The 21944-nt window shown below is 41.4% G+C and overlaps 1 protein-coding gene across 1 annotated transcript in view; it reads left to right on the top strand.

The window, feature by feature from the left end:
* The first annotated feature begins 12437 nt into the window (after positions 1-12437).
* The window catches only part of LOC139289890 (mannosyl-oligosaccharide 1,2-alpha-mannosidase IA), a 178958-nt gene continuing 169451 nt past the window's right edge, over positions 12438-21944 (top strand). The window contains exon 1 of the mRNA XM_070911550.1: positions 12438-13059. Coding sequence (XP_070767651.1) covers positions 12502-13059 — 558 coding nt within the window. The 5' untranslated portion in view covers positions 12438-12501. The remainder of the gene's footprint in view (positions 13060-21944) is intronic.

Below are 21944 nucleotides of genomic sequence, written 5' to 3' on the forward strand. Positions count from 1 at the left end.
GTTACTGTCTTTACCCTTAACTGCTCTGCAGAGACTGATAAGTAGGTTTCAGGAAGGTTGCAGCAAGTAATGCATTTCTTACCGTACTCCCACTTGTGAATACATGTAACTGTCTGAATGCTAAGCAGGGTATCTCTCAGAGAGAATATGCACCATGCTCTTTACACATGCTGTGTTTTTCATATCAAAATGAATAGATGAGTCAACATAACTTGGTGATGTGATCAAGTAGAGGGAAGCCAAAATCCTCCTATTTTCATTTATCACATCCCTGATTACTTCACGTTATTCCAAAGACTTTTTCATTTGTTAAAAAGAAAGAAACCCCACAATGTTCATACTTTTCCTTTTCGTACCAAATGCGTCTTTTTGGGCAAACATTTTCACACTGCTTGGAGGGAAATGTTTGGTGCAGAAGATCTTAATCTGAAGCCATACAGCCTATAGAAGAACCTATTTAATTTTATTCAAATATTATAATGTCATATCCACATCATTTTTGCACAAAGCAAACAAAAACCTTTACATTTTAAATCACTTGTGTCTTCAAATGAATGCTTGTTCTTAATTTAAGATTGTCTGCAGCGCTGAATTGTTTTAAGTCGTAGCAGTTGTTATCATTGAATGTGTTGGACTGAATTACAATGTCAGCACTGTTGCCTCACCAGCATTCGCTTCAGCTTTAACTTTTTTATTTGCTTTATTATAAAATGTATTTGCATTATCTGTTTAACTGCTTTATTATACAATGACTTTTTGATTTACAGGGATATCTAAGTCACTTGCTTTTATTGTTAAGTGCTTTATCTGGATTCATGTGCATGACATCACTCCATGTGCTTTACAGAAGTTTTTAGGCTTCACTGTGGGTTTTTTACCATCTCATGTTTACCCTTTAACCACACTCCAGAGGCATTTGTCATCCAAACTTTGAAATGTGGAGTTCAGGCTCGAGTAGAAAGAGACCGAATTAAACTATAATCAGTAACATTTATGTTCAAATTCTGTGTTCCTAAAGTTAGATTGTTCCACTGGGAAAAGTAAGTTGAAGGCATCAGGGGTTGCATGATTTTTGTTTGTTGTTTTTCCAGGCAGCCATTACTTTCCATTCATTCACTGGAGCATAACAGATATTGTAAAGATTTTAAACTTGCTTCAGATCCATTACCATGAACATCAGGTTAGCTTTTAGCTCTGTTACATCGCATATTCATCAAATCAACTTGAAGGATAGGTCTCTATTAAAGTCTACCTTAAAACAATACTGTTGGTATGTACATTGAAACCGTTTTTGGTTTCTGTATTTGTGTCTCCTGTTCATATTGTAGAGATCCCATCCTAAAGCGGTTGCAGTGTAAGTGATGGTGGACAAAATCCACAGTCCTCATTGTGTGTGAAAAGGCATTCTTAAGTTTAGCTGAAGATAATGAGGCTTTAGCAGTCTTGAGTTTAACAAACCAAGTAGGTGTCTTCCAAAGTTAAAGTCTTTTTAGTACGAAATCCCCCTTTGTGTTGCTATCCCTCAGCTCAGCTATGTACTAAAAATACTGTAGCACTGGAAGATACCCACTTTATTGGTTTAACTCGGACTGTTGAAGACTCATATTGTCTTCTGTGGCACACTGGGATGCATTTTTGTATCAAATGAGGACTGTTTTTGTCCCCTGTCTCTTACTTTAAAATTGCTTAAAGAAGGGATCTTTTAAGGGCCAGTATGAACAGGAGGAACAATTACAGCGACCAAAAACTGTATTTGTATTTGTTGAGATAAACTTTGGAAAACCCATCCTTTGAAACTGCAGCAATAAAATGAATGGAAATAAATGGTAGCCAGAAAAGTAGGAAGGAAACACTACAGTATGCTTTGATAAACTGGGGCTAAAATGTGGAAAAACACTGGTATGTTCCTTTAATACTGTAAGATTTGACCAGCCTAGCAGTGCAAGGCTTCAGGTTACATTGCTGATGAACATTAGACAAGTACTGTCCAAGGCAGTAATCACAGTGTGACACACGTGCATGTCATCAACATAATGACCCTGCAGTGTCATTACTCCACCACCCAAAGACTGTTTTCCCCCCTCGTTTACCTCATCGTTCTCCAGTTTGCCTCATCCAACCCTTCTTGTACTCCACCACACCGAGCACTTTAACAAAGCTGTATCTTTATCTCAAAACACCGATGTTAGAGAGAGCAATAAGTGGCTTTAATGTAGTGTACACATTGTGCATGGTTATCAGGTGACACATCATAGGGAAAAAGGAATGTACTCTCTGATGGGCCTTACAAACAGGGATGGGTTTGGTGTTTTTAGTCTAAAGCAGACAAGCTGGGATTTTAAATCCTAGTGACTGCCATGCTATGACTTGATGAAAGAGTGGATTATGTTTCCCTTTTATTCATATTTGTTTTGTTTTCTTCTTCTTCTTGTTCTCATGTGTTTGTTGAATTTATGTGTCAGTCAATTACAGTTTGCAAATTTTAATTTTGCAATAATTAAGAGTTTTTTTATTTTATATACACATGAATGGGAATATATATATATATATATATATATATATATATAAAACATGTATTAGAAATTTATTATAATAATGTACAAATCAGAATCTGAAAGATAACAAGTGTGCACTTTCTTCTTGATTAATCTTTAGCTTTCAGCATTCCATTCCTGTAATGACCAGTAAAACTAACAACCAGAAATGAAACTACGTCAGATACCATATACCAAATTAAAGTTTTACTTTATAGCAACGCTGTGTCCGTGTCTCATGATTTCAGAAAGATGTATCTTTTCTTCGGCCAAATAACTACTTATATTAATACAAGTGACTTCATGCATTTCACATCCTTCAGTCTGAGGACTACATGCAAGTTTAGATATTGGCAATGTTGGAAGAAGTATTCAAATCCTTTACTTCAGTAAAAGTAGCAACGTCACAGTGTAAAAATACGGTGTGTTACAAGTAAAAAGCCTGCATTCAGATGGCCCCTTTCATACTGTTTCACCGGGTTCATACCTATTGTGTTATTGGATTATAATTTTTGATGCGTTTATTGTGTAAGCGCCCTGTTGTATTTGTTAATCATATGTTTTGTATGTAAAATCTGATTCTGATTCTGATGCGGTATTGTTGTAGTCGCATCATTTGCATTCGTTATGTAGGTTTTGACATTTTGCACGTGAGCCAGAACTCTCAGGTGTTGCTGTTGGTTCAAAATGTATAAATATAGATATAGACACATACATACATACAGAGGCTCTGGCTGAGGGGCCCCTTGGACCCTGGGCCTGTGCTCAGTAGGCCCATTCAGTAATCCTTCCATGGGGTAAATATACTTTTAAATACTGTTGGGTGGTTTGATTTACTTTATAACAGTGCATTGTATTTTATGTACTTGAGTTTGTAAGTACAGACTAAATGTAGTGGTAGTATAAAGTAGCATAAAATGGAAACACTGTACTGTAAAGTACAATACATTAGCAGGTATCTTCCCCTGCTGATTTGTCCTTGAGCAGTCATTTAAGGTTGGGGCAAGTGCGAACAACTTCCTTGCATGATCAACAAAGTTGCTTAAACTACCTGCAATAACCTTTTTTGGCCAGAAGGTAGAACACTGCACAGTGTATTTAAAATAAAACTGAAAAAAGAGAAGGAGTCCCAAAAGTTAAAATGTGATGGGAAAAGTTGGATTTATGTATCTGGAAGACATTTTATAATTGGATACTTTGTTAAGTCCAAGTCTAAGTCGAGTCTAATAAACTCAGAATGAGCTGTCTGCCCTGTTAAAGTGTAATGGCATTACTGGACTTGGCAGCGCTACAGTTTGCATGAAGAACGTGAGATATCCAGAGAAGCTGTGGCCACTCTGACTGAGTTTGTTTATTCTGCTTCTGTTTCTGTTGAAATGGAAAATAACAATGACTCCTTAACCAGCTTGGCCTGACATCCACGTTTCCCCCTGCAATGTTTCCAGAATGGATATGCTCTATTTATAATATTCACTCTTGTTAATTGTTGGCAGTTGTTGCGTTATATCGTTTTCTAGCAGAGCATCTGGGTGGCCAAGTTAATTTAACATCTGAGGAGTCTAATTTGAAATTCTAATTACTGGAATTGTTGTTGGCCTAAAAAAAATCCTCTTTATATTTGCATTTGTAGGCATTTAACTGATATTCATCCAGAGGAATTAACAGTAAGAATAAGCTTAAATTCCCAGATCACCAACATTACAAGCAAACAATAGCTATGTTGTGTATGTGAGAGAAGATTTTGTCCCATCCATGAGTCCATGATATCACTGATATTATGTGGTTCACAGGGTGCAGTACAGCACAACAACAGAGCTCACCTGAATATAACAAATTTGTTTTGTCTTCAAATGCCATCATTTTATATATGTGTATATATATTGCCTTACTATGTCTTACTATGTCTCTCTAGTTTCCAACTCAAGTTGCCATGTTTAGTCCAGAATAAAGGAATAGTTCAACATGTTAGATGATAAGATCAGTACCACTCTCTTGTCTGTGTAGTAAATATGAGGTTACCGCCACCTGCCGATTAGCTTAGCTTCGGGAAGTCACTGCATCCGGCCAAGAAATAGTCCGTAAAACCATTTTAATGCTTCAGTTTTTCTTCAGATTAAACAAACAAGATATAATGTGTTAGTTGATGAGCTTTAGCTGCTAGTAGGTGTATTTTGTAACCTTTAGACAGAGCCAGACTAGCTGTGTCCCCCTTTATGCTAAGCTAAGATAATTGTCTGCAGTATATTTCCCAAAATGTCAATCTATTCAGCTGAGCTGGTCATTACTTTAAGCAACGGTCGCAAACCTTTTTGACCCACAATAATGTCAGATGTCTACCAGTTGTGAGGAGCTCAACCAAAGAGTTGTTATTTATTTTTTATGGATAGAAACATCTAAAATTACCAGTCATTTGCAAACAAAAAGATCTGAGAAAAGTGTGATAATATTAATCTAACTTTGTGTAGTAGAAATATGTCCTTGTGACCCATCAGTGTGAACTTGCGATCCCTGGGGGGATCCCGATCCTCTTTACTGGGGAACAAATGCTGCAAGGAATACTGTACAAAGCAGAGGTGGACTCCAACAACACCTGCACAGTGTACTGACATGTAACCCAATACAACAGCACTGCAATAAATACTTCCTCTAAAGTATTGTAAATCAGTTTTTCTGGAGAATGTGTCCGAAAAGACTTGATTCAGCTCTATGGTAATTTTTGATTGAGGCTGCACTTTGTGGAGGTTTTGTATTGGATTGCAATATGTTATAGAGTTGGTTTAATTTTACTATTTATACTGAGTATCTTTGACACAAAAACTTTACTTTAGGAAGAAATAAGTTCTGTCTTATCTCATCTAATCTTTGCTCAAACCAGATTTTGTAGTAAGACATGTTGCAATGTGCAATGCTACCCTTGTGAATTAATCTGAAGCTGCAAACAGAATTTATAACAAATGGGGGAAAACAAGTACACACTGTAAGTGACTCTGACTTCACAGGTCCTTTTTACAGTTGAATAAACACACATTAAACTCATGCCAAATATGTATTAGCTATCCCCGGTGCTGCAAATGTACATGTGGAGTGTGAAATGGGCCTGAAAGCTTTTCAAATGGATTGGTCAGAGTGTTTACTCATTTCTGTTTTGCTGTAGTTAAAATCACTGGGTCTCACTCGTTTGTCAACTGGGTTCAGGCTCCCACCACGATGGAGCCGGTTAAATTGGTCTTGTTTGCGTGAGGGCTCTTCTGTTTATTTTCTCCTGATCGCTGTTTAATATTTAGAGTGGCTGCCCTTTACATATAATGATGCTGTTTGTTTTGAATATTAGAGCCGTCGGACCCTCAGTCATCTCTGAGTACACGGAGGAACGGAGGGTTTTGTGGTTATTTGCCAACTTTTGTGGAAGTCTTTTAGTGCAGCATCTGTGCATAGTCAATCTGAAATGTAATCAGTTTTTATGCTGGTGCAAATGATTGAATTTCACACTAGCCTAAATTCAGCCTCGACGTCGTCTCAGGGCTCTGCTTGCAATGCATTAAAACACCAGTGGATGGCACTGTGTAGCCATAAACTTCCACAGCTCCTTAACAAGTGCTGTCATCACTAAACAAGCTTCTACTTTTTCACTTGCAATTTCACTTTAGGAATGGTTAGTGCAATGAAAGCATACTGGCATGTTTAATCGGTGTGTTGGGGAGGGAATCAGGCTTTCTGTGGCCCCATTCCATCAGCTTAATGGTGTGTTTGCTATTGCATTCACTCTCATTTACATGGCCCATATACCCCCTCTAATGTATGGCTAATTGTTGTGTTTTAGGCAATAAAAACCCTGAACCACTGCATTGATATTCCTCACAAGTGAATGTTCTGATTTTTTAGCGTCGACTAACGCGCTTTGAAAATATTTAGTTACACAACAGGAAATGTTTTGATTATGAATCTGGCGGAGACGGGTCACTCGAGGGCCGCATTCACACAGCGGTTCGCCGTTTGTCTTGTCTATAAAAGGAGCTGACAAATATAACTGCAGCAAGGCAATAATGCTGAGTTTATTGTTCCGCTGATACTATTTGCACTGATGGTTGATCTGAGCTGTATTCTATTTATGTTGAGGAGAGACACGAGGATTGTATCATGCCAGTTTAGACGCACTTCTTTGTAGAAGAATTGTGCACACAAGAAGAAAAGTAGTGCACATGCAGTACATTTGCTTTAAGGAACCTGTACTTTACTTCAGTATTTCCATTTTATGCTACTTTATGCTTCTACTCAACATTTCACAGAGAAATATTGTACTTTTTTTACTCCACTACATTTATTTGACAGCTGCGTTTACTACTTATTTTGCAGATTTAGTTACAACATTCAAATGCTGCTTTTATGTTAAGGCATCAGCAATAATAATAATAATAATAGAGTATATTTCATATTGTGGTGTTACTACTTTTACTTAAGTAAAGGAACTTAAAGGAACTTAAGTGACTTCTTCCATCACTGCAGGAGAAACACAGCTTCAACAAACCACCCTGTAATAAGATGAGGTGATCCAACATCAGACGCATCAGGTTTGAGGTGCCTGTGTCACATCTTGTCAGGTGACCCAGAATTCATGGAGGGTTACAGTGGGGTCCCCATCTACAGTGTGCTTTGTCAGGACTTGTACATATAGATCATGCACCAGGGTCAGCACCCCGTCCCAAAAAGCTATCCCTGATATTTATGGCTCGACATCAAGCGTCCTGCCGGGCCATGATTCCCAATGTCAGGGAAAGCTTTGCGGTGGTGCTTAGAGAAACAAATAGCGGGCATGGTGACATTATTAATCCAGACACGCTGGCACGGGCCAATACATCTCTGCCTGCTGTTTGATGTATTGGAATGAGCAGAACACAGAGATGGACTTTTTCATTGGCATCTCGTTTGATGAATAAAACATCAGTGTGGGTTGGGGATTGAATTTTTGAATACAAGAGCAGAAATGCTTATGGATCACAGGACATATAACAGTCTGTGACCCTCTGCAGACATTGTTTTAAAGACAGTCAGCTGTTTTAGTCCATGTCCCGCATACTTTTAGAGACTCAGTGCTCGTTTTGTATTTGTTGGACAAATCCTAATTGTCTGTGATTACACTGTAGACTGTAAATAAACTATTCTTGTTGTTTTTCACTCTGCCCTCAGACTGAAAAATACTTTCTTATAGAACATCTCTTCTGTGATCATTATCACACGCCAATTAAGAGTAGAAAAGTGGGCAGAAAACCATTGCTTCTATTCCCTAATGTATTCTGTTTGTGGAAATGCATCCCTACTGATAAACCATGAGTCAGTCTGATAACAAAGCCCAGCTGAGGGATGTTACCACATGCAAACATCTTTGCATGCAGTGCCAGATTTCCCTCTCCATGCCTCTCCATTATGTTTGTACATGGAGGATCAGGATGCCAGTATGTTCAGCACCGAGCTGATGAGGATGCTGAGTGTGTGTGTGTGTGTGTGTGTGTGTGTGTATTGTGCCAGTGCAGCATTATGAAGAGCCAACAGTCACGACGAATGACATTTCTGCTGTGAAATTGCATACTGCATTGGGACAACAGCAGTTAGTTTCAGTGGTGAGAGTGAATGCAAACCATGAAAGGAATGACTTTTGCTGGTGCCATTTACGTATATAAACCATTTATTTTCGGTGAAAAATGTCTGTGCTTTGGTTTTACCCTTGCCTGTTGGTAGTGGTGAGACTGTATTGCCTTGCTCATCTATCCTTGTGATAAACTATGCTGTCACAGGCTGGTGCAGCTTCATGCAAGCTCAAAGACTGCACTCATGTATAACTTGGCCTTTTGAGAAACACTGACTTGATATGTCTATTAAGTTGCTTTAAAAAGGCAGCAGTTTGTATTTCATTTTGTGGGAATCAGCATAAACACATGAATAATCCATGAGGTAAAATTTCTCTAAAATGCCTCAATGTTTACGTTAATGGTATGCCTATTTTCAGGAGCCGTGCAACATTTACACTCAGTGGCTCAATCTAACATAATCCAATACAACAGCTCATGAACTCTACCTTTACAAAATCTGTAATGCATCTTTTGACGACAGTGTGTGTAAATTCAATTATATTTTTATTATTGAGGTCATAGCTGTACTGCACTACTTTATATCAAGCGGTAGAATATTAGAAACACCTCTGAATGTAATGCAGTCCAGTACAACACCACCACCAATGGGCATCATACATTGCATTACATTGTGCAGGTGTACTTAATAAAGTGGCCACTGAGTGTATGTTTTAGTGCATAAACTGTGTCAAAGTGACAGTGAGTGACAAAAAAGATTCAAGCCTCATTATACGCAGACGCTGAGCCATCACAAAGCCCCCCTCTCTGACTACAAACTGTCCTTTTGTCAGTGATAAAGCCCACAAAATGCTTCATAGATTTACCTACTCTCAGAGGAAATGCTCTTGGATCACAAAATAAAAAAGGCTAATTCAACAGTTCTGTCTTCTTTCCCCCTTATGTTCTGTAAATTACAGACGACCAGTCTGTCTCAATTAGGGCTGAGGGAAATGGCTTAACAGTGAAAATGTGGGGTCAAACGCAGTACAAATTACCTTAAAAATGAGCTCGTCCCACCATATGCACCTAACAATGGCTAAAAAAAGAGCCTGAGGAGTTTCACGTGTCAGATGTTAAGTGCTTATACTTGTTCAGACATTAGCTTTCACAGGAAATGTTCAAATTCTGGTCTTAACTTTTTTTTGCCTGGAAGGAAGAAAAACATCCGTTTTCATATTGAAATTCCTCTTCCAACAACAGAGAAGGAGACAAGAGGGAGGAAGATCTGTACTTAAGGTTCATTAGGAGTTCATCAGACATTGTCAGGAATGTCAATGACACTGATGGTCTACATTGAATTCATTGATTGTAAGGATATCCTGAGGCAACTTTTGGACTGCAGAATGACAATAACCCACCTGGTCTCCAAGGACCAACTGAGACCTTTGGGTATGGGGGTGGAGTTCTGCCCTGTAATTAAAGACCAATATTGAAACTGAACAGACCTTTATTTCCTCACTGTTGAATAATGCTGTGCAGGCTTTTCAGTAATGGCCTAACTTATGGGCCCATCTATCTTATTTAATCCAGAGAAAACACTGTGTTTACAATTTTGCTTCTATCTTGCTTATGTAAACATTATGTAAACAGACTTTTCTAAACTTCCTGTGCAACAACACACCTCAGTCATAGGATGCATACAAGACAAATTCAAATAATGATAAATAGCCTTGATTCACAATGTTGGATTCGAGCAACAAAACGTGAAATCAAGCATCTTTTTCCAGGTCTTCATCAGCAGATGGAGATCGATCAATCATGGAAATGGATTTGAAACAGCAAAGCTTGCATGTCAGAAGATCCGTCTATGAATCTATTCTGTGAGTAACATGTAGAAGAGAAAGAAGCATTATGGTAAAGTATAGAGAAAATACAGTTTCTAGTTTATTTTGTTGTCATAAGGAAACAGGAAAGAGCTTTAGATGAGGTCAAGTCAGTGTGGAGGTTTGCAACAACACAAGTCCAATCACCCAAATGCAAAGAAAATGAATCAGTCACAATTAGCACAAGGAAATACAGTATATATTGTGGTCTTCACAATAGTGCAATCCCTCTGTGGAGCCTCTGTAGGCCTTCGTTAGCATCTAGCCCCAGTTTATGCCACTCATTAAACATTCATTTTTACAGTTCAGACTTTTGCGTTTTCTTTTTCTGAAAGAACCCAAAGAATCCAAACTTTAAAACCCCTGTCGGTGTTTAGACAACACTTACTGCTGTTTTTAAAACATTTCCAGATTGCTGAGAGACTTTTAGCCCGCCTGCTGCACATAAAAAGGATTTTTAACCCATTTCCAGTGTGGTGACTATTTCTTTCAGCCAAACAATGCTTATGAGCAGAATTATGAAAAATGACATTTATATACATAAATTATCCTGTAAATTGAAATACTCAAGAATAGGTAGAAGAACCCAACAGTAAACAAGACAAGCAGGGAGATGCATCACTTCCGGCTACCAAATTAGTTTGGCTAATCAGGAGTTACAATGAGGGAAACCTGTTAAAAATCTTCTTAATGTACATCACACTGAATCATTTTTGTTTAAGCTTAATAGAAGAGTCTTAAGGAATTGGAAAATGTCTTCAAAACGGGGCTAAACGTTGTCAAACGACCTGCTGGGCTCTTCAAATATACGGAACCGATTCTTAGCTATCGTTAGCTTAAATGTAATGTTAACTCAATTCCGAATTCCCACATAGAAAACGATTAATATGTGAGAGGCACAAACTGGTGCTTAAGAGGCTAACAAAAGAGAAATGTGATAACTTAAGTCAGAATAAATAACATGAATATATTGAATGAATAAATTGAATGAATGAATGTCACTTTTCATTGGGTGAGTTTCCCCACCCACTGGTTTCACCACTAGACGTTGGAGTCTTGAAAATCAACCAAAAAACGAACGCAATCTTGTACGGTGGGCTGCAATGAAAAATAGCGCTTTCTTTATTTTTAGCTCAATGTGTTGCTGATCTAATTCCTGTGGACTGTTGAGACATCTGTAGCAGATATATCTTTCCTCTTCTAAAAGCTTTACCAGGATTAAACAAGCTCATTTTCCTCGGGGGTGTGGATGGTTTTTCTAACAGTATACAGAGCCATTCAGACCTCTCTTCTTTTGTCCAAACCGCTTAACTGTGTTTTGATAAGCCGCCGTGAATTTCCGTCAAGAAACCCGACCAGCTCACTGGATTGTCGAGCAGCGTACCGTTTCGTCTCCCCCCTCCTCGCCCTGCCTGCACTATATGTTACATTTCCAGCCCTCTCCTCTCGCTGTTTTTACGCAAGCGGACGTCCACGGCACAGCGACACAAGTGCGCGCTACAGGCGAGAGAGCGAGACACGGCAGGCAGGCAGACGGGCGGACGGCGGCGGGTACCGGAGCAACGACAGCGGTCTTTGTTGGAAACCGGCGGACTGGACGGTGGATTTGTTTATTCTATGGATTCGGATCAGGGGCTAGGATAACTTCGCACGGGACAAAACCCGCCTTCTTTCATGTCATCCAGCGATTTGTTTCGCCCGGCGTGTTGACGCCAGTGCAAACAGGGGGAAACGGAGGCTTTTCTGGAGGAGCGCGATTGACAGATAGGCGACATGAATATACACGCGTTACAGTCCGCCAGCTGCACAGGATAGATGCAATCAAAACGGCTTATGGTTTTAAATGTGATTTCGGGAGCTTGTAATGCAGCAACGTGGCTCGCTATAAACGGAGACAAGGAAAAGATGCTCTGCTGCACGCTTGAGGTTTTGCACCGTAGGGCAATGTGTTATTGACGATTTGCACGGCGTGGAATAATGCATCGAGACACAACTTTGTTCACAGGCCTGACAGACTGCGAGACGTTTGTTCATCTCTTATAAAAGTGCATTTATTTGTTAGCCCGGCGTATGCGATAGTAATCCTGTTATTCTTGAATATAGCTTAGTGCTTCAGTAAACGCCAGTGCCATTTATCTATCAGCCCCGAAGCCCTGTGCTGTTTTTATGATTTACATTTTTAAACCCAAATCCTGCAGTCTATTGATGTGCGTGATTGCGTTATGTAGATAAACCCCTACAGCTCCGGAGTTGTGTTGCCAAATGATTGGTAAATTGTTGATGTAGGCAGGCCTAACCTTCGCTTATGCAGATCCAATCGATAGCGAGATAAAGGCAGCTCTGGCAGGCTGTTTATGCTTCTCTGTAAGTGTCACGGGGGTGTGTTTAAAATCCCGCATATCTAGTTTTTACACATGAGTCAAGGCAGCAGAGAAGCTGCACAGTAGAGAGTGGAGACTGTCCAAACACTGTGTGGTGTCGGAGAAAATACTGTAAGGCATCGTCTCAAGAAAAGTTTCAATGGTTTTCCGAAAGTTGCCCGGTGTGTCGGCATCGGGCATGGGTCTGCGGCTGTCCCAGAAATTCGTGTTTCTGCTCTTTCTCTCGGGTTTGGTAACACTGTGTTTTGGGGCCCTTTTCTTTTTGCCCGACTCGGTCCGACTAAAACGCATTTTTCTGTCCAAGACAGAGACCCAGCCAGTCACTGTTGGCTCCGGGTCCGAGAACGATGCCAGGGAGCACTTAAAAAGACCCAAGGAGCAGGAGCACCCGCGGGGCATGACCTCGGCCAAGGGAGAGACCAGCACCAAGCTGAAAAGTCTGAGCCGCAAACCGTCCGTCTCTCATGAGGCGACCGAGGAGCGGCTGGCCGGGGGCAAAGCGCAGGAGGACTTGACTCTGCTCAGGTCGAAAACGGAGTCCGTCTCGCAGAAAGCGACCTCCTCTGACCACGGTGGCAACTCGGATACGTTCAGTTACAACAAGTTCAAGACGTGTCTGCTCAAACCCCCGCTGGGGAGAGACAACGGCAAGCCGAGCGACCCCAAGACCAACGAGCGCCGGGAGAAAGTCAAAGAGGTAAGGATGTGACAGGGAGCCCGCAGGGGGATCGTGGCAGTTAAATGTTTCTACAGGGGTTGGACAGTTGACTTAAAGTAGCCTCAAGGGTTATGTGGGAGTACAATGATAATCTGGTTGTGAAGAGAAAAAAAAAACAGGAAGTAGGCATATTTGGGGGTGAATCCAGGACAAATGTTGTGAAATTTGAACATGTCTAATCTACCACATTGATCAAATAATCAGTCATCAATGTCAGTCATCTGACATCACTCCACTTTCTCCACAAAATAGTGGATAAGTCGTTTTTTTAATGTTTCTGTGGCTTCATAGAGCAAGTTTCAGTTGGTCTTTTGAACGCTCCCAGTGTGTTCATGCTGTCAAAACATAACTGACAAACACAGCAGATAAATAGCAGTCTGCCTTATTCAGATATTAAAAACAGGCATGCACACTTGAAAGAAGTAATTATATTTCCATTGTTGAATCAGATTTTTTTTTTTTCCTCTGGATTTCTCTGACAATACAGACGATCCGTCTATGGAAGCAGTGGGACAGTTGTTTGCCAAGCTCCTGTCAAACAGGCAAACTAAATCCCTCTCAATCATATCAGTTGTCTAAATTTACACAGCGCCTTTGGAGAACAGTGTCAGGACTAAAGATAACTTGAATGTTTTCTGCTGTCTGTAGCTCAGATTACATGAAGTCTAAGATTCTGTAAACAATCAGAATAAGAACAGAAAAGTTGTGTTCAGAAGAAACAGTGTGATTTAACTTTTCATAATCTGTCCACGGGAGAATTTTAACACTGCAAAATAAATGTGTTTGTTGAGCGGGACTGCCGGATGTTCCGTGTTTTTCTTCTTATAACGTCATTGTGTTTGTACAATAATCTTAGTAAAGTGTATTCTGATAATTTGCCTTTGTCGCGTGTAATCATATGATTGATCAGACTGCCATACTTGTGCTATATGAGCTGTCAAACTGCGTTCCTTCAGGTCATTCTGAGTGATAAAATGTCCTGCGTTTAGCTGCAGCACCTCTATCACCCTAACACAATCGCCTGCAAATGATGCGACTGTGTGCGGTGACACTTTGGCCAGGAGCTCTTCAAAGCTGTGTGCCAGCCTTTGTTAAAACCTGTGGGCCCATAAGGGCTCCAGAGTGGGAGCGTCTGTGGATCACACATCTGTACCCACTCAAGGCAGGCGAGGCTGGTGAGGGGGGGGACGGGGGGTGTAGCAGGGAAGCCATTGGCCAGCAATGTGCAGATGGGTTTCAGCCTTGGCATGTGACATGGATAAGTCCTGTTGTCACTCTCACTTCCAGCCTGCTGTCACCCTCTCACGCTGCTCACATGCCTTTCATACCTAGAGGTGATGTGCTACATGACAACTGAGAGGACGGAGAGGGTTATTTGCCTTCGTGCACTCAGCTCTCACTGACTCATAGCTTCTCCTTTTGATGCTCTTTCAAGTGAATGTCAATGTGACTTTGCTTGCCTGGTCTGTTTAGCTGATCTCGGCAAAGTTCTTGCCTTCAGGTCATAGTTGTCTGAGGAAAAGTTATTTTCCACCACGCCCCTCCTCGCCCAAATTGGCGTTGCGGAATATTAATTGTGTAGTCCTTTTTGTCAGCGCGTTGAAAAGCAGACAGGCCCTGCTTACTTACATCGCATGCTTCTCTGTCCATGTCCATAGCCTGGTGTGCGTTTTTGTGGTTTGCTATTGTTGTTGCTACAGTTTCCACTGTCTCAAACCTGCTGGCAGCGTTCCAGGCGGCTTCTCTTTCTCCTGGAGGCTCACATTCATGCTGCCAGCACAGGCTGACATATTGCGAGCCTGTGCTTTGTCCAGGTTTACAGATGTAAAACAGGGAGTAACTGTAACAATAAAACTGACACGACTAACATGTTTTGATGATTTCTTTTTTAGCTGTTTTGATGTATATTTCTGTGAAGCATGAAATATCATACAAAACTGAATGTTTAGTTGTCAGTCTCTCAGCTTGTGTTGTGGTGGCAGCTCTGTAAAAGCAGTCTTTTTGTTCACTGTCAGGGAATGCAGAGAGAGGGTATCCCCCCTCCAAAGCCAACAAAAAAGGGGGTCTGGTCCAGCCCACTGAGTGCCTCAATGCCCAAACTGTGAATGGGCATCGTTTTTTCTCAACTGCCAACAACTAGAAAGCAGACTCCCCACCTTCTTCCTCTGTATGTGCACCCACTGCCAAGTGAGGGTGAAACAAGGGACAATGATCCGATCACACAAAGCACATTTTTGAAGGCAGCCCACCTCTACCTAGGCCCCCCAGGGTACCAGCAAATACTGCCAAAGGCGCCAAGGTGCTGTTTACCTATTCCAGCAACGCCCTGCTAGCATACAGTTCATTCTCCTCCAAAAGTCCTCAGCAGGACGAAGATGAGAGTCATTTTCAAACGGCCTCCTATTTGTAATTCTGTGATGTCATGGCTCACCGAGTTGCCTGCATTGCTATGTTGCCGCCTCATTGGCTCCGGCATAAGAGGCTGGATAGCAGGGATCGCACCACAAAAATGTGGTGCCTGGAGCAACAGGGGGCATTTCTGCCTGCACATTTTGTAGCTGATGTCCTTTTACAATCACTAAGGTTAGAACCTGGAGTGCAGTCATAAAATACTAGATGCAGAGTGCAGAGGTAGGCACATCCATCCAAACAAACAACTGCAGAGCAAAGAGGACATCAGAGAATGAGGGGAGCTCTGTGCTAATCTGCGATGGGAACTCCATGTCTCTCTCTCTTCTGCTGGTCTCCACAACATCACTTAGATCAAAAGGGAGAAGTGTGCATTAAAAGACAACTGCTATAAAGCCAGTGACTTGCTCTTTACCTCGTCCGCTGAATTTTTAACAGATATGCCGCCGCAGTCAAATGAGGGCCTTTTGCTCGAGGAAATTGGAATACACTGTGTGATGTGTCCTCTAACATATGATGCATTCACATGGGGAGGAGGTAGAGCTGACAGCTAAGAGTACTGCAGTGAGAGGACAGACACACTGCAGCCTCTCATGGCAGAGCCTCCTCCAGTGGACCAATAAAAGTCTTCAGAGCTTTTTTGTCGTGTGTGTGTGTGTGTACTTGATGGCTAATCTAGATGATTATCTGGGTGCTTGGCGATGAATTTGGAGTTTGACAGTTTCAGTTGGAAGGGCTGTCACTGTTTATCCATCCAGTACTGGAGTCCACCTGCATCACTGTGTAGACTAACAACAATCAAATGAGGTACATCTGTTCTGTTTTGAAAGTCTATTTAATGGTCAGATGGATGTGTGTGTGTAATCCAGAATAATAAGCAGTATCTTGGAAACCCCCTGTGCTAGTGGAAAAACATGATTTTTAAACAGAGGCTTAAGAAGCACAACACAGTTTAATCCACAATCAAGTTTAATCTGTAAAACTAACAAAAAGTGCACAAAGTTGTTTGTTTAAATCATCAGTTTGTTGGTTCACTTTACCGACAGTAGCAACAGCAACACACACCTCATCTGCTTACTTCATCTTTTAGCTAAATAAACAGCTGAAGGGAAATTTAGTAAAAAATGACTTTAATGTTCAAACAGAAAACATAAAAACGTATGCATTCTTTTTTTCTGTTTTAGTTTTTAGCTTCTAAAAAAGGGAAACCAAATATTATGATCTTAAATCATTTAATGCTTAAAAGCCGGAAGAAATCAGATTCTTATGTGGGATACGTTTCTGACCTATGTCGGCCAATTTCTCCTGTCAGAGGTCAGCTGAAGAACAGCAGCCATAGAGCAGTTGTGTGTTGCTGAAAGACATTTTAGTAAAGTTTTCCTCCAGTTTGAAGGATGGTCTCCCTTTCCACTGTGCCATAAATTTAGATGCTTAATAAAAACACAATAAAGTTACAGGTTTAAAATGTTATTTTATTTGCTCTTGAGACACACACGATAGGACGACAGGAACTTTAGGTTAAAATCAATTTTTGTAAAAGAACCTAAGGGCGAGTTGTCTGTTTTCAGAGTGCCATATAAAGTATTCCTTTTTAAAGTGCGAGGAGTGTCACTAACTGTGGAAAATATCAACAAAATTGGATGTACTATAACAACTCAACTACCACATTACACAAACACACACACACGGACACACAAACCTAACACAAAGCCGCAGAAATAGGTGAGCTTGTAGCCGGACCTCAAATCCCCTTATAGCAGTAATGACCAGTGAGCTGGGTGTCTGTCTGAATAAAATGCTGCGTTAAGCCGGTGCCTCCTGGCTGGCTCTGAGCACCGTGACCTCCCTCCACCCCTCATTCCCCTGCTGTCTCCTGCTACGAACCAGGTGTGCCAAACAACCTTCAGTCGGAGCCAGGAAAATGGCCGCCCGCTGAGCGAGAAGAAAGAAACGGAAGATGAACAAAGTCTTAAGAAAAGGCTTACACTCTCCTAGCGCTCCCACAGAGTTGGAACATTTCTGCTTTTCCTCTCCTCTGTGGATGCTGTGCAAATGTCAGTGGCTGGTGTTTGGAATAGGAGCCCATCGTTGTCTTTGGTCTGTTTATGCGGGGGAGTGAGCCGCTGGGCCCGCTGGGTATTGATATATTGTGCAAGTCAATGGCAGCTGCGGCAGATGTTATCAGCCTGTCAGTGCTGCCAGGCATTGATGCAGGTCTTTACTGCCACACAAGAAGAAATGGACCCTTTTGATCTATTTTCTGAGACCTTTGTTTGTGCTAATTTTACATGTACATTGTAAGCATTCAGTGGGTTTTACCCAGGGCTTACTCACAGTCATAGCAATAGTAGAGTAACTTCCCAGGTTGTTAAAGTTCCAAGCAGTCAATAATAATGAGTGGAAGGCAGGGATGAGTGTACCACCTGGTGTTCTACCTTCACCTAAGTGCAGTTCTCAGTCATTATCCTCATACGTTTGTTTATTTCCCTGCTACTTTCTCCCTCTCAAACAGTTATTCACGTTAACCTGTCATCATCAAGAAGAACAGCAGACTTTTCTTTCCAGGTTCAGACTCATTTATGACCACGGTGATATTGAAACTCTTCATATTATACAGAACATTGCAGTGAAACCACCAACGTTTACAGGAAGTAAACTGGAGCATATGCAGGATATGATAAAAGGACTCACTGTATGTCACAATGACATGCATTTAAAAAGACTACTTAGTGTGACTTGAAAAAGTGCAGCATTACATTAATGCACACAGTTGAATCTATCACATTATGGGTTAATTAAGTTCACTGAGTAATCTGTTCTTACACAAACATAAATGATTTATTCTGCTAGTTCTTAAAACCACATATCCGTTACTAGTTTCCTGATGAAAGCTGATGACTGCTGCATCTGTCTTCAGTCTGGGTTAGGGTTAGAAATAAAAAATAAAAAAGTGTGACATTAAATGAAGCCCAGAAGCTACTATGATATAGTGTTGAATATTAATTTACAGTGTTTGTTATATGTACCTGCCATTAATCCACTGTGTTGTATTAAAAGAGCAAAAGGTTGTTTCCAATAGCTCAGTAGTTATCAAAACAAAATACTCCCAAAATGACGACAAACACTTTAAAGCTGTTCAGATGTGCTTCTAAACCTCAGTAATTGTAAGTTTATATAAAAGGCCTTGGCTTATCAAACCCACACACTGTATTATGGCACATTTGAACCATTTATGCTGTTTATGGTGATCAGATTAAATACAAATGTTTAACCGAAAGCATCAAATTCAGAAAATGGTCACAGCTGGTGATGACTTTATTAGTGCAAGTAACATTGTCTATTTAAGTGCATTGTTTTAGCAAAATAGTCCTTATTCTTCTTCTTCTTTTTTATTTTGAACAAAAGTATATCTAAGACACCTAATTTGATGCTTGCTTTGATGCTTGCTGTTTAAAGCAGAAAATGTCAGTGTGAGGGTCGCTGCGCATCTCTGTTTGGACATGCTGCTGCAACGCTTGAGGGACTACATGCTGACCTGGTGTTGACCAATGAAAATCTTGCTTACTAGTACCTACGATATTGATTGTTTCTGTCATAGTCATTCCCCATTTTCTGTCCCCTTCAGCCAATACATCACCTCTTGCCTGCACAATTAAAAACCAAGTGGGACAGATGACCCCAAAGGTCAAAGCAGCTGCATCCAGGAAATCTAGTGTTTCGTGGAATAACAGTGAGATAGAGAAATGTCAGGTAAACACTTCAGAGCCTAGCCGAGACACTTTTTTTTCAATGGGTGATAAAAGCTGATTAAGCTATACAATACCAGGTCTTTTCCCCCCAGGCAATCACTGCAGGAAGTAAGTGATCGGGTGAGGTGGAGAGAGGAAAAGGAAGGATGTGAGGAAAAAGTGGGAGATGTTAGCTAACATCCTTTTTGCATTCACGGCAGTTTTCTCCCTGCCTTCCCTTTGTGGCAGGGGCACTAGCTTGAGGGTAAGTCTCTCTGTTGAGGCACGCTTTTCAAGATGTGTGTGTGTGTGCACATACCTCTTGCGCAAGTGCATTCATACACAACTCTTTGTAGATAGAGTTACAAGATGAACATAGGCTGCTTTGTACGGGCATATTTGTTTATTTTGGTGGGTGCTTTACTACGTGTGTGTGTTGGTGTGGGTCAGGGGCGCAGTGGAGGATTATATTGCATCTTGAACGAATAAAATGCCTTAAGTACCTTAAGTATAGTAGGCCAGTAAGGTCCTACGATTCGTCCAGAATTTAACAACAATGGGGTTCATGTATGTATGCTGCATTTTGTGTGTGTGTGAAGGAGTGCTGCACACACACACACACACACACACACACACACACAGCTTGAAGGTTTTTCTTTTCCTGATGACGTGGCCTAGTGCAACAGTTTGCAGATGTTTTCCCTCGTTATACAATAAAAATCCAGTTTTTCCCTGAAACTCCCTCTTGTTGTTTGCTCCTGCACTTCCATATTCTTTAAAGCAGACCTCACCAGTCTGTGAGTTTGCTGTACTTTGTCCGAGGCTCCCCCTTGTCTTTGTTTACTATAGCCCGCGGGTGTTGCGTCAGTTGCCAGTAAAAGCTGAGCGTCAGGTCCTGGACCGAACTTTGTTCACATTTTGACCACCTTCTCGAACAGAGGAGCGTGTAGAGCTGTGAGTTGGCAACGCTCTTGGCAGTGGACGAGTGTTTTCCTTGAGTAAAGTAAATTTCTGCTTTTCTCAGATTTCATCAGCCACACTCTCAAACATCAGTCCCCCCCTTCCAATGCTGTGATCTTGCAATAAGTTCCTTGGAAGCACATTTATCTTGAGTTAACGGCTCTGCTGACATAATGGGGTCATTGTGTGTATACCTCTTAATCCTGACATCTGAAGGCCTGTGATTACTGGAGAAAACACACATTCATTCCTGACTAGATGCTCATAAGTTCCACTGTGTTGCCTTCTTGGGCAATGACTTTTTGATAAGGCCAAAATCGTCCAAAATCATTCATAGTTTGTGCCTTTCCCATAACTTTCTCCACTTTTTCCTGTGGTGTGCTCATCACTGACAGGCATAAATAAACAAGGGCTAATGACCATGCTTTCACACCATTATCTACACTCTCGCTGACGTTATGAGCTCTATAATAACAAGAAAGAATGAGGGGTGAGAAGCAGCCTTTGTGACTGACTGGGTCTCTGTTGTAGGATGCTGGAAGTCCACATACATTCACAGTCTCACAACAAAGCACACATGCTTTCAGCCCAGTCGTGCTTTTGCAAGCTTCAGCCAGTGTATGACTTTAGTGTATGTGCGGGTGTGTGTGTGTGTGTTTGCTACAGATGAAGAAAGTGGGGAAGATGAAAGGTCCAGGGATGGCCTTGTTTGCTGCAGGCTCTGCTTGACATCCTTTGCTAGGTGCCGAATGAAATTGTCCCCACCCCATCTACCCCCCATCTTCTCTCATTGGCCTTGCTGCTAAATAGGAAAGAAGTGGGGAGAGAGAGAGAGAGAGAGAGAGAGATATACTGGCCTAGATGTAACCAGCAGACTATCTGAGCCCCCAGCTGAGTTCCAGCCCCCTGCCTTTATGCCTGCCTAATTGGTCAGAAACAACATGCGTGGTTGTGTTCACAGGGTAATGGAAAGACATTAGAGTGGGCCGGGGGACCTAGCTTGTCCCTGTATGTCTTCCTCCTCTTCTCACTCCTTGCTCGTCTTTGATTTAGTCCTAGTTGTGATTTTTTTTTCTGTCTCTGTTATTCCTTCTTCTTCTCTATCTCTTATTTCTTTCTTTCGTTCCTGCTTCTTGGTGAAGTGCGGGCCCCAGGCATGTTTACTGCCACTGCTCTGCCAACTATCCCCTCCTCTGCATCACTAGAGAGCCAGTGTGGGCTGCCCGGCTGCTGTCGTTGCAGATTGGCCCGTCTGCATTGTTGTTATCGTGTTGTGACATGGTTTCAGCCTACTTTCAAGATGGCTGAATAATGTTGTCAAGCCTTTGACCTACAATTTAGGCGGATCCCCGGAAGACAACATCATCTTTTATGTAGTGGCCTTTGTTGGCCGGGATCGTGTTTTCCCAGAGAGTGAGGACAGTAGCTTCATATGGAAAGCTTACCAGACCGTTTTCATGGTCAACACAGTGCTGTCTAGCTTTCCGTGGGTTGAGAAGAAAATGTGTCTCCCTAGTGATTTTCTCTTTCATCAGCATCAGTGGGCAAATAGCCATTAATTAGCTGAATGCTTACAAGACCGTTTTAGACAGAGCTGGGTGTATTTGTTCATTATTATCACAATTAAGTCCCTAATCAAATGGCAGCAACGGTGCTCAGTGCTCATTAGGGAGCCATATAGATTTCTCTTGTTTCCATCAAGGTTGGATGATGGGTTAGCTAGATAATTGCAATTTTCATCCATCCACAGTCTGTGTAAAGGCAGAG

Source organism: Enoplosus armatus, chromosome 9 (genome assembly GCF_043641665.1).
Source record: "Enoplosus armatus isolate fEnoArm2 chromosome 9, fEnoArm2.hap1, whole genome shotgun sequence".
Lineage (NCBI taxonomy): Eukaryota > Metazoa > Chordata > Actinopteri > Centrarchiformes > Enoplosidae > Enoplosus > Enoplosus armatus.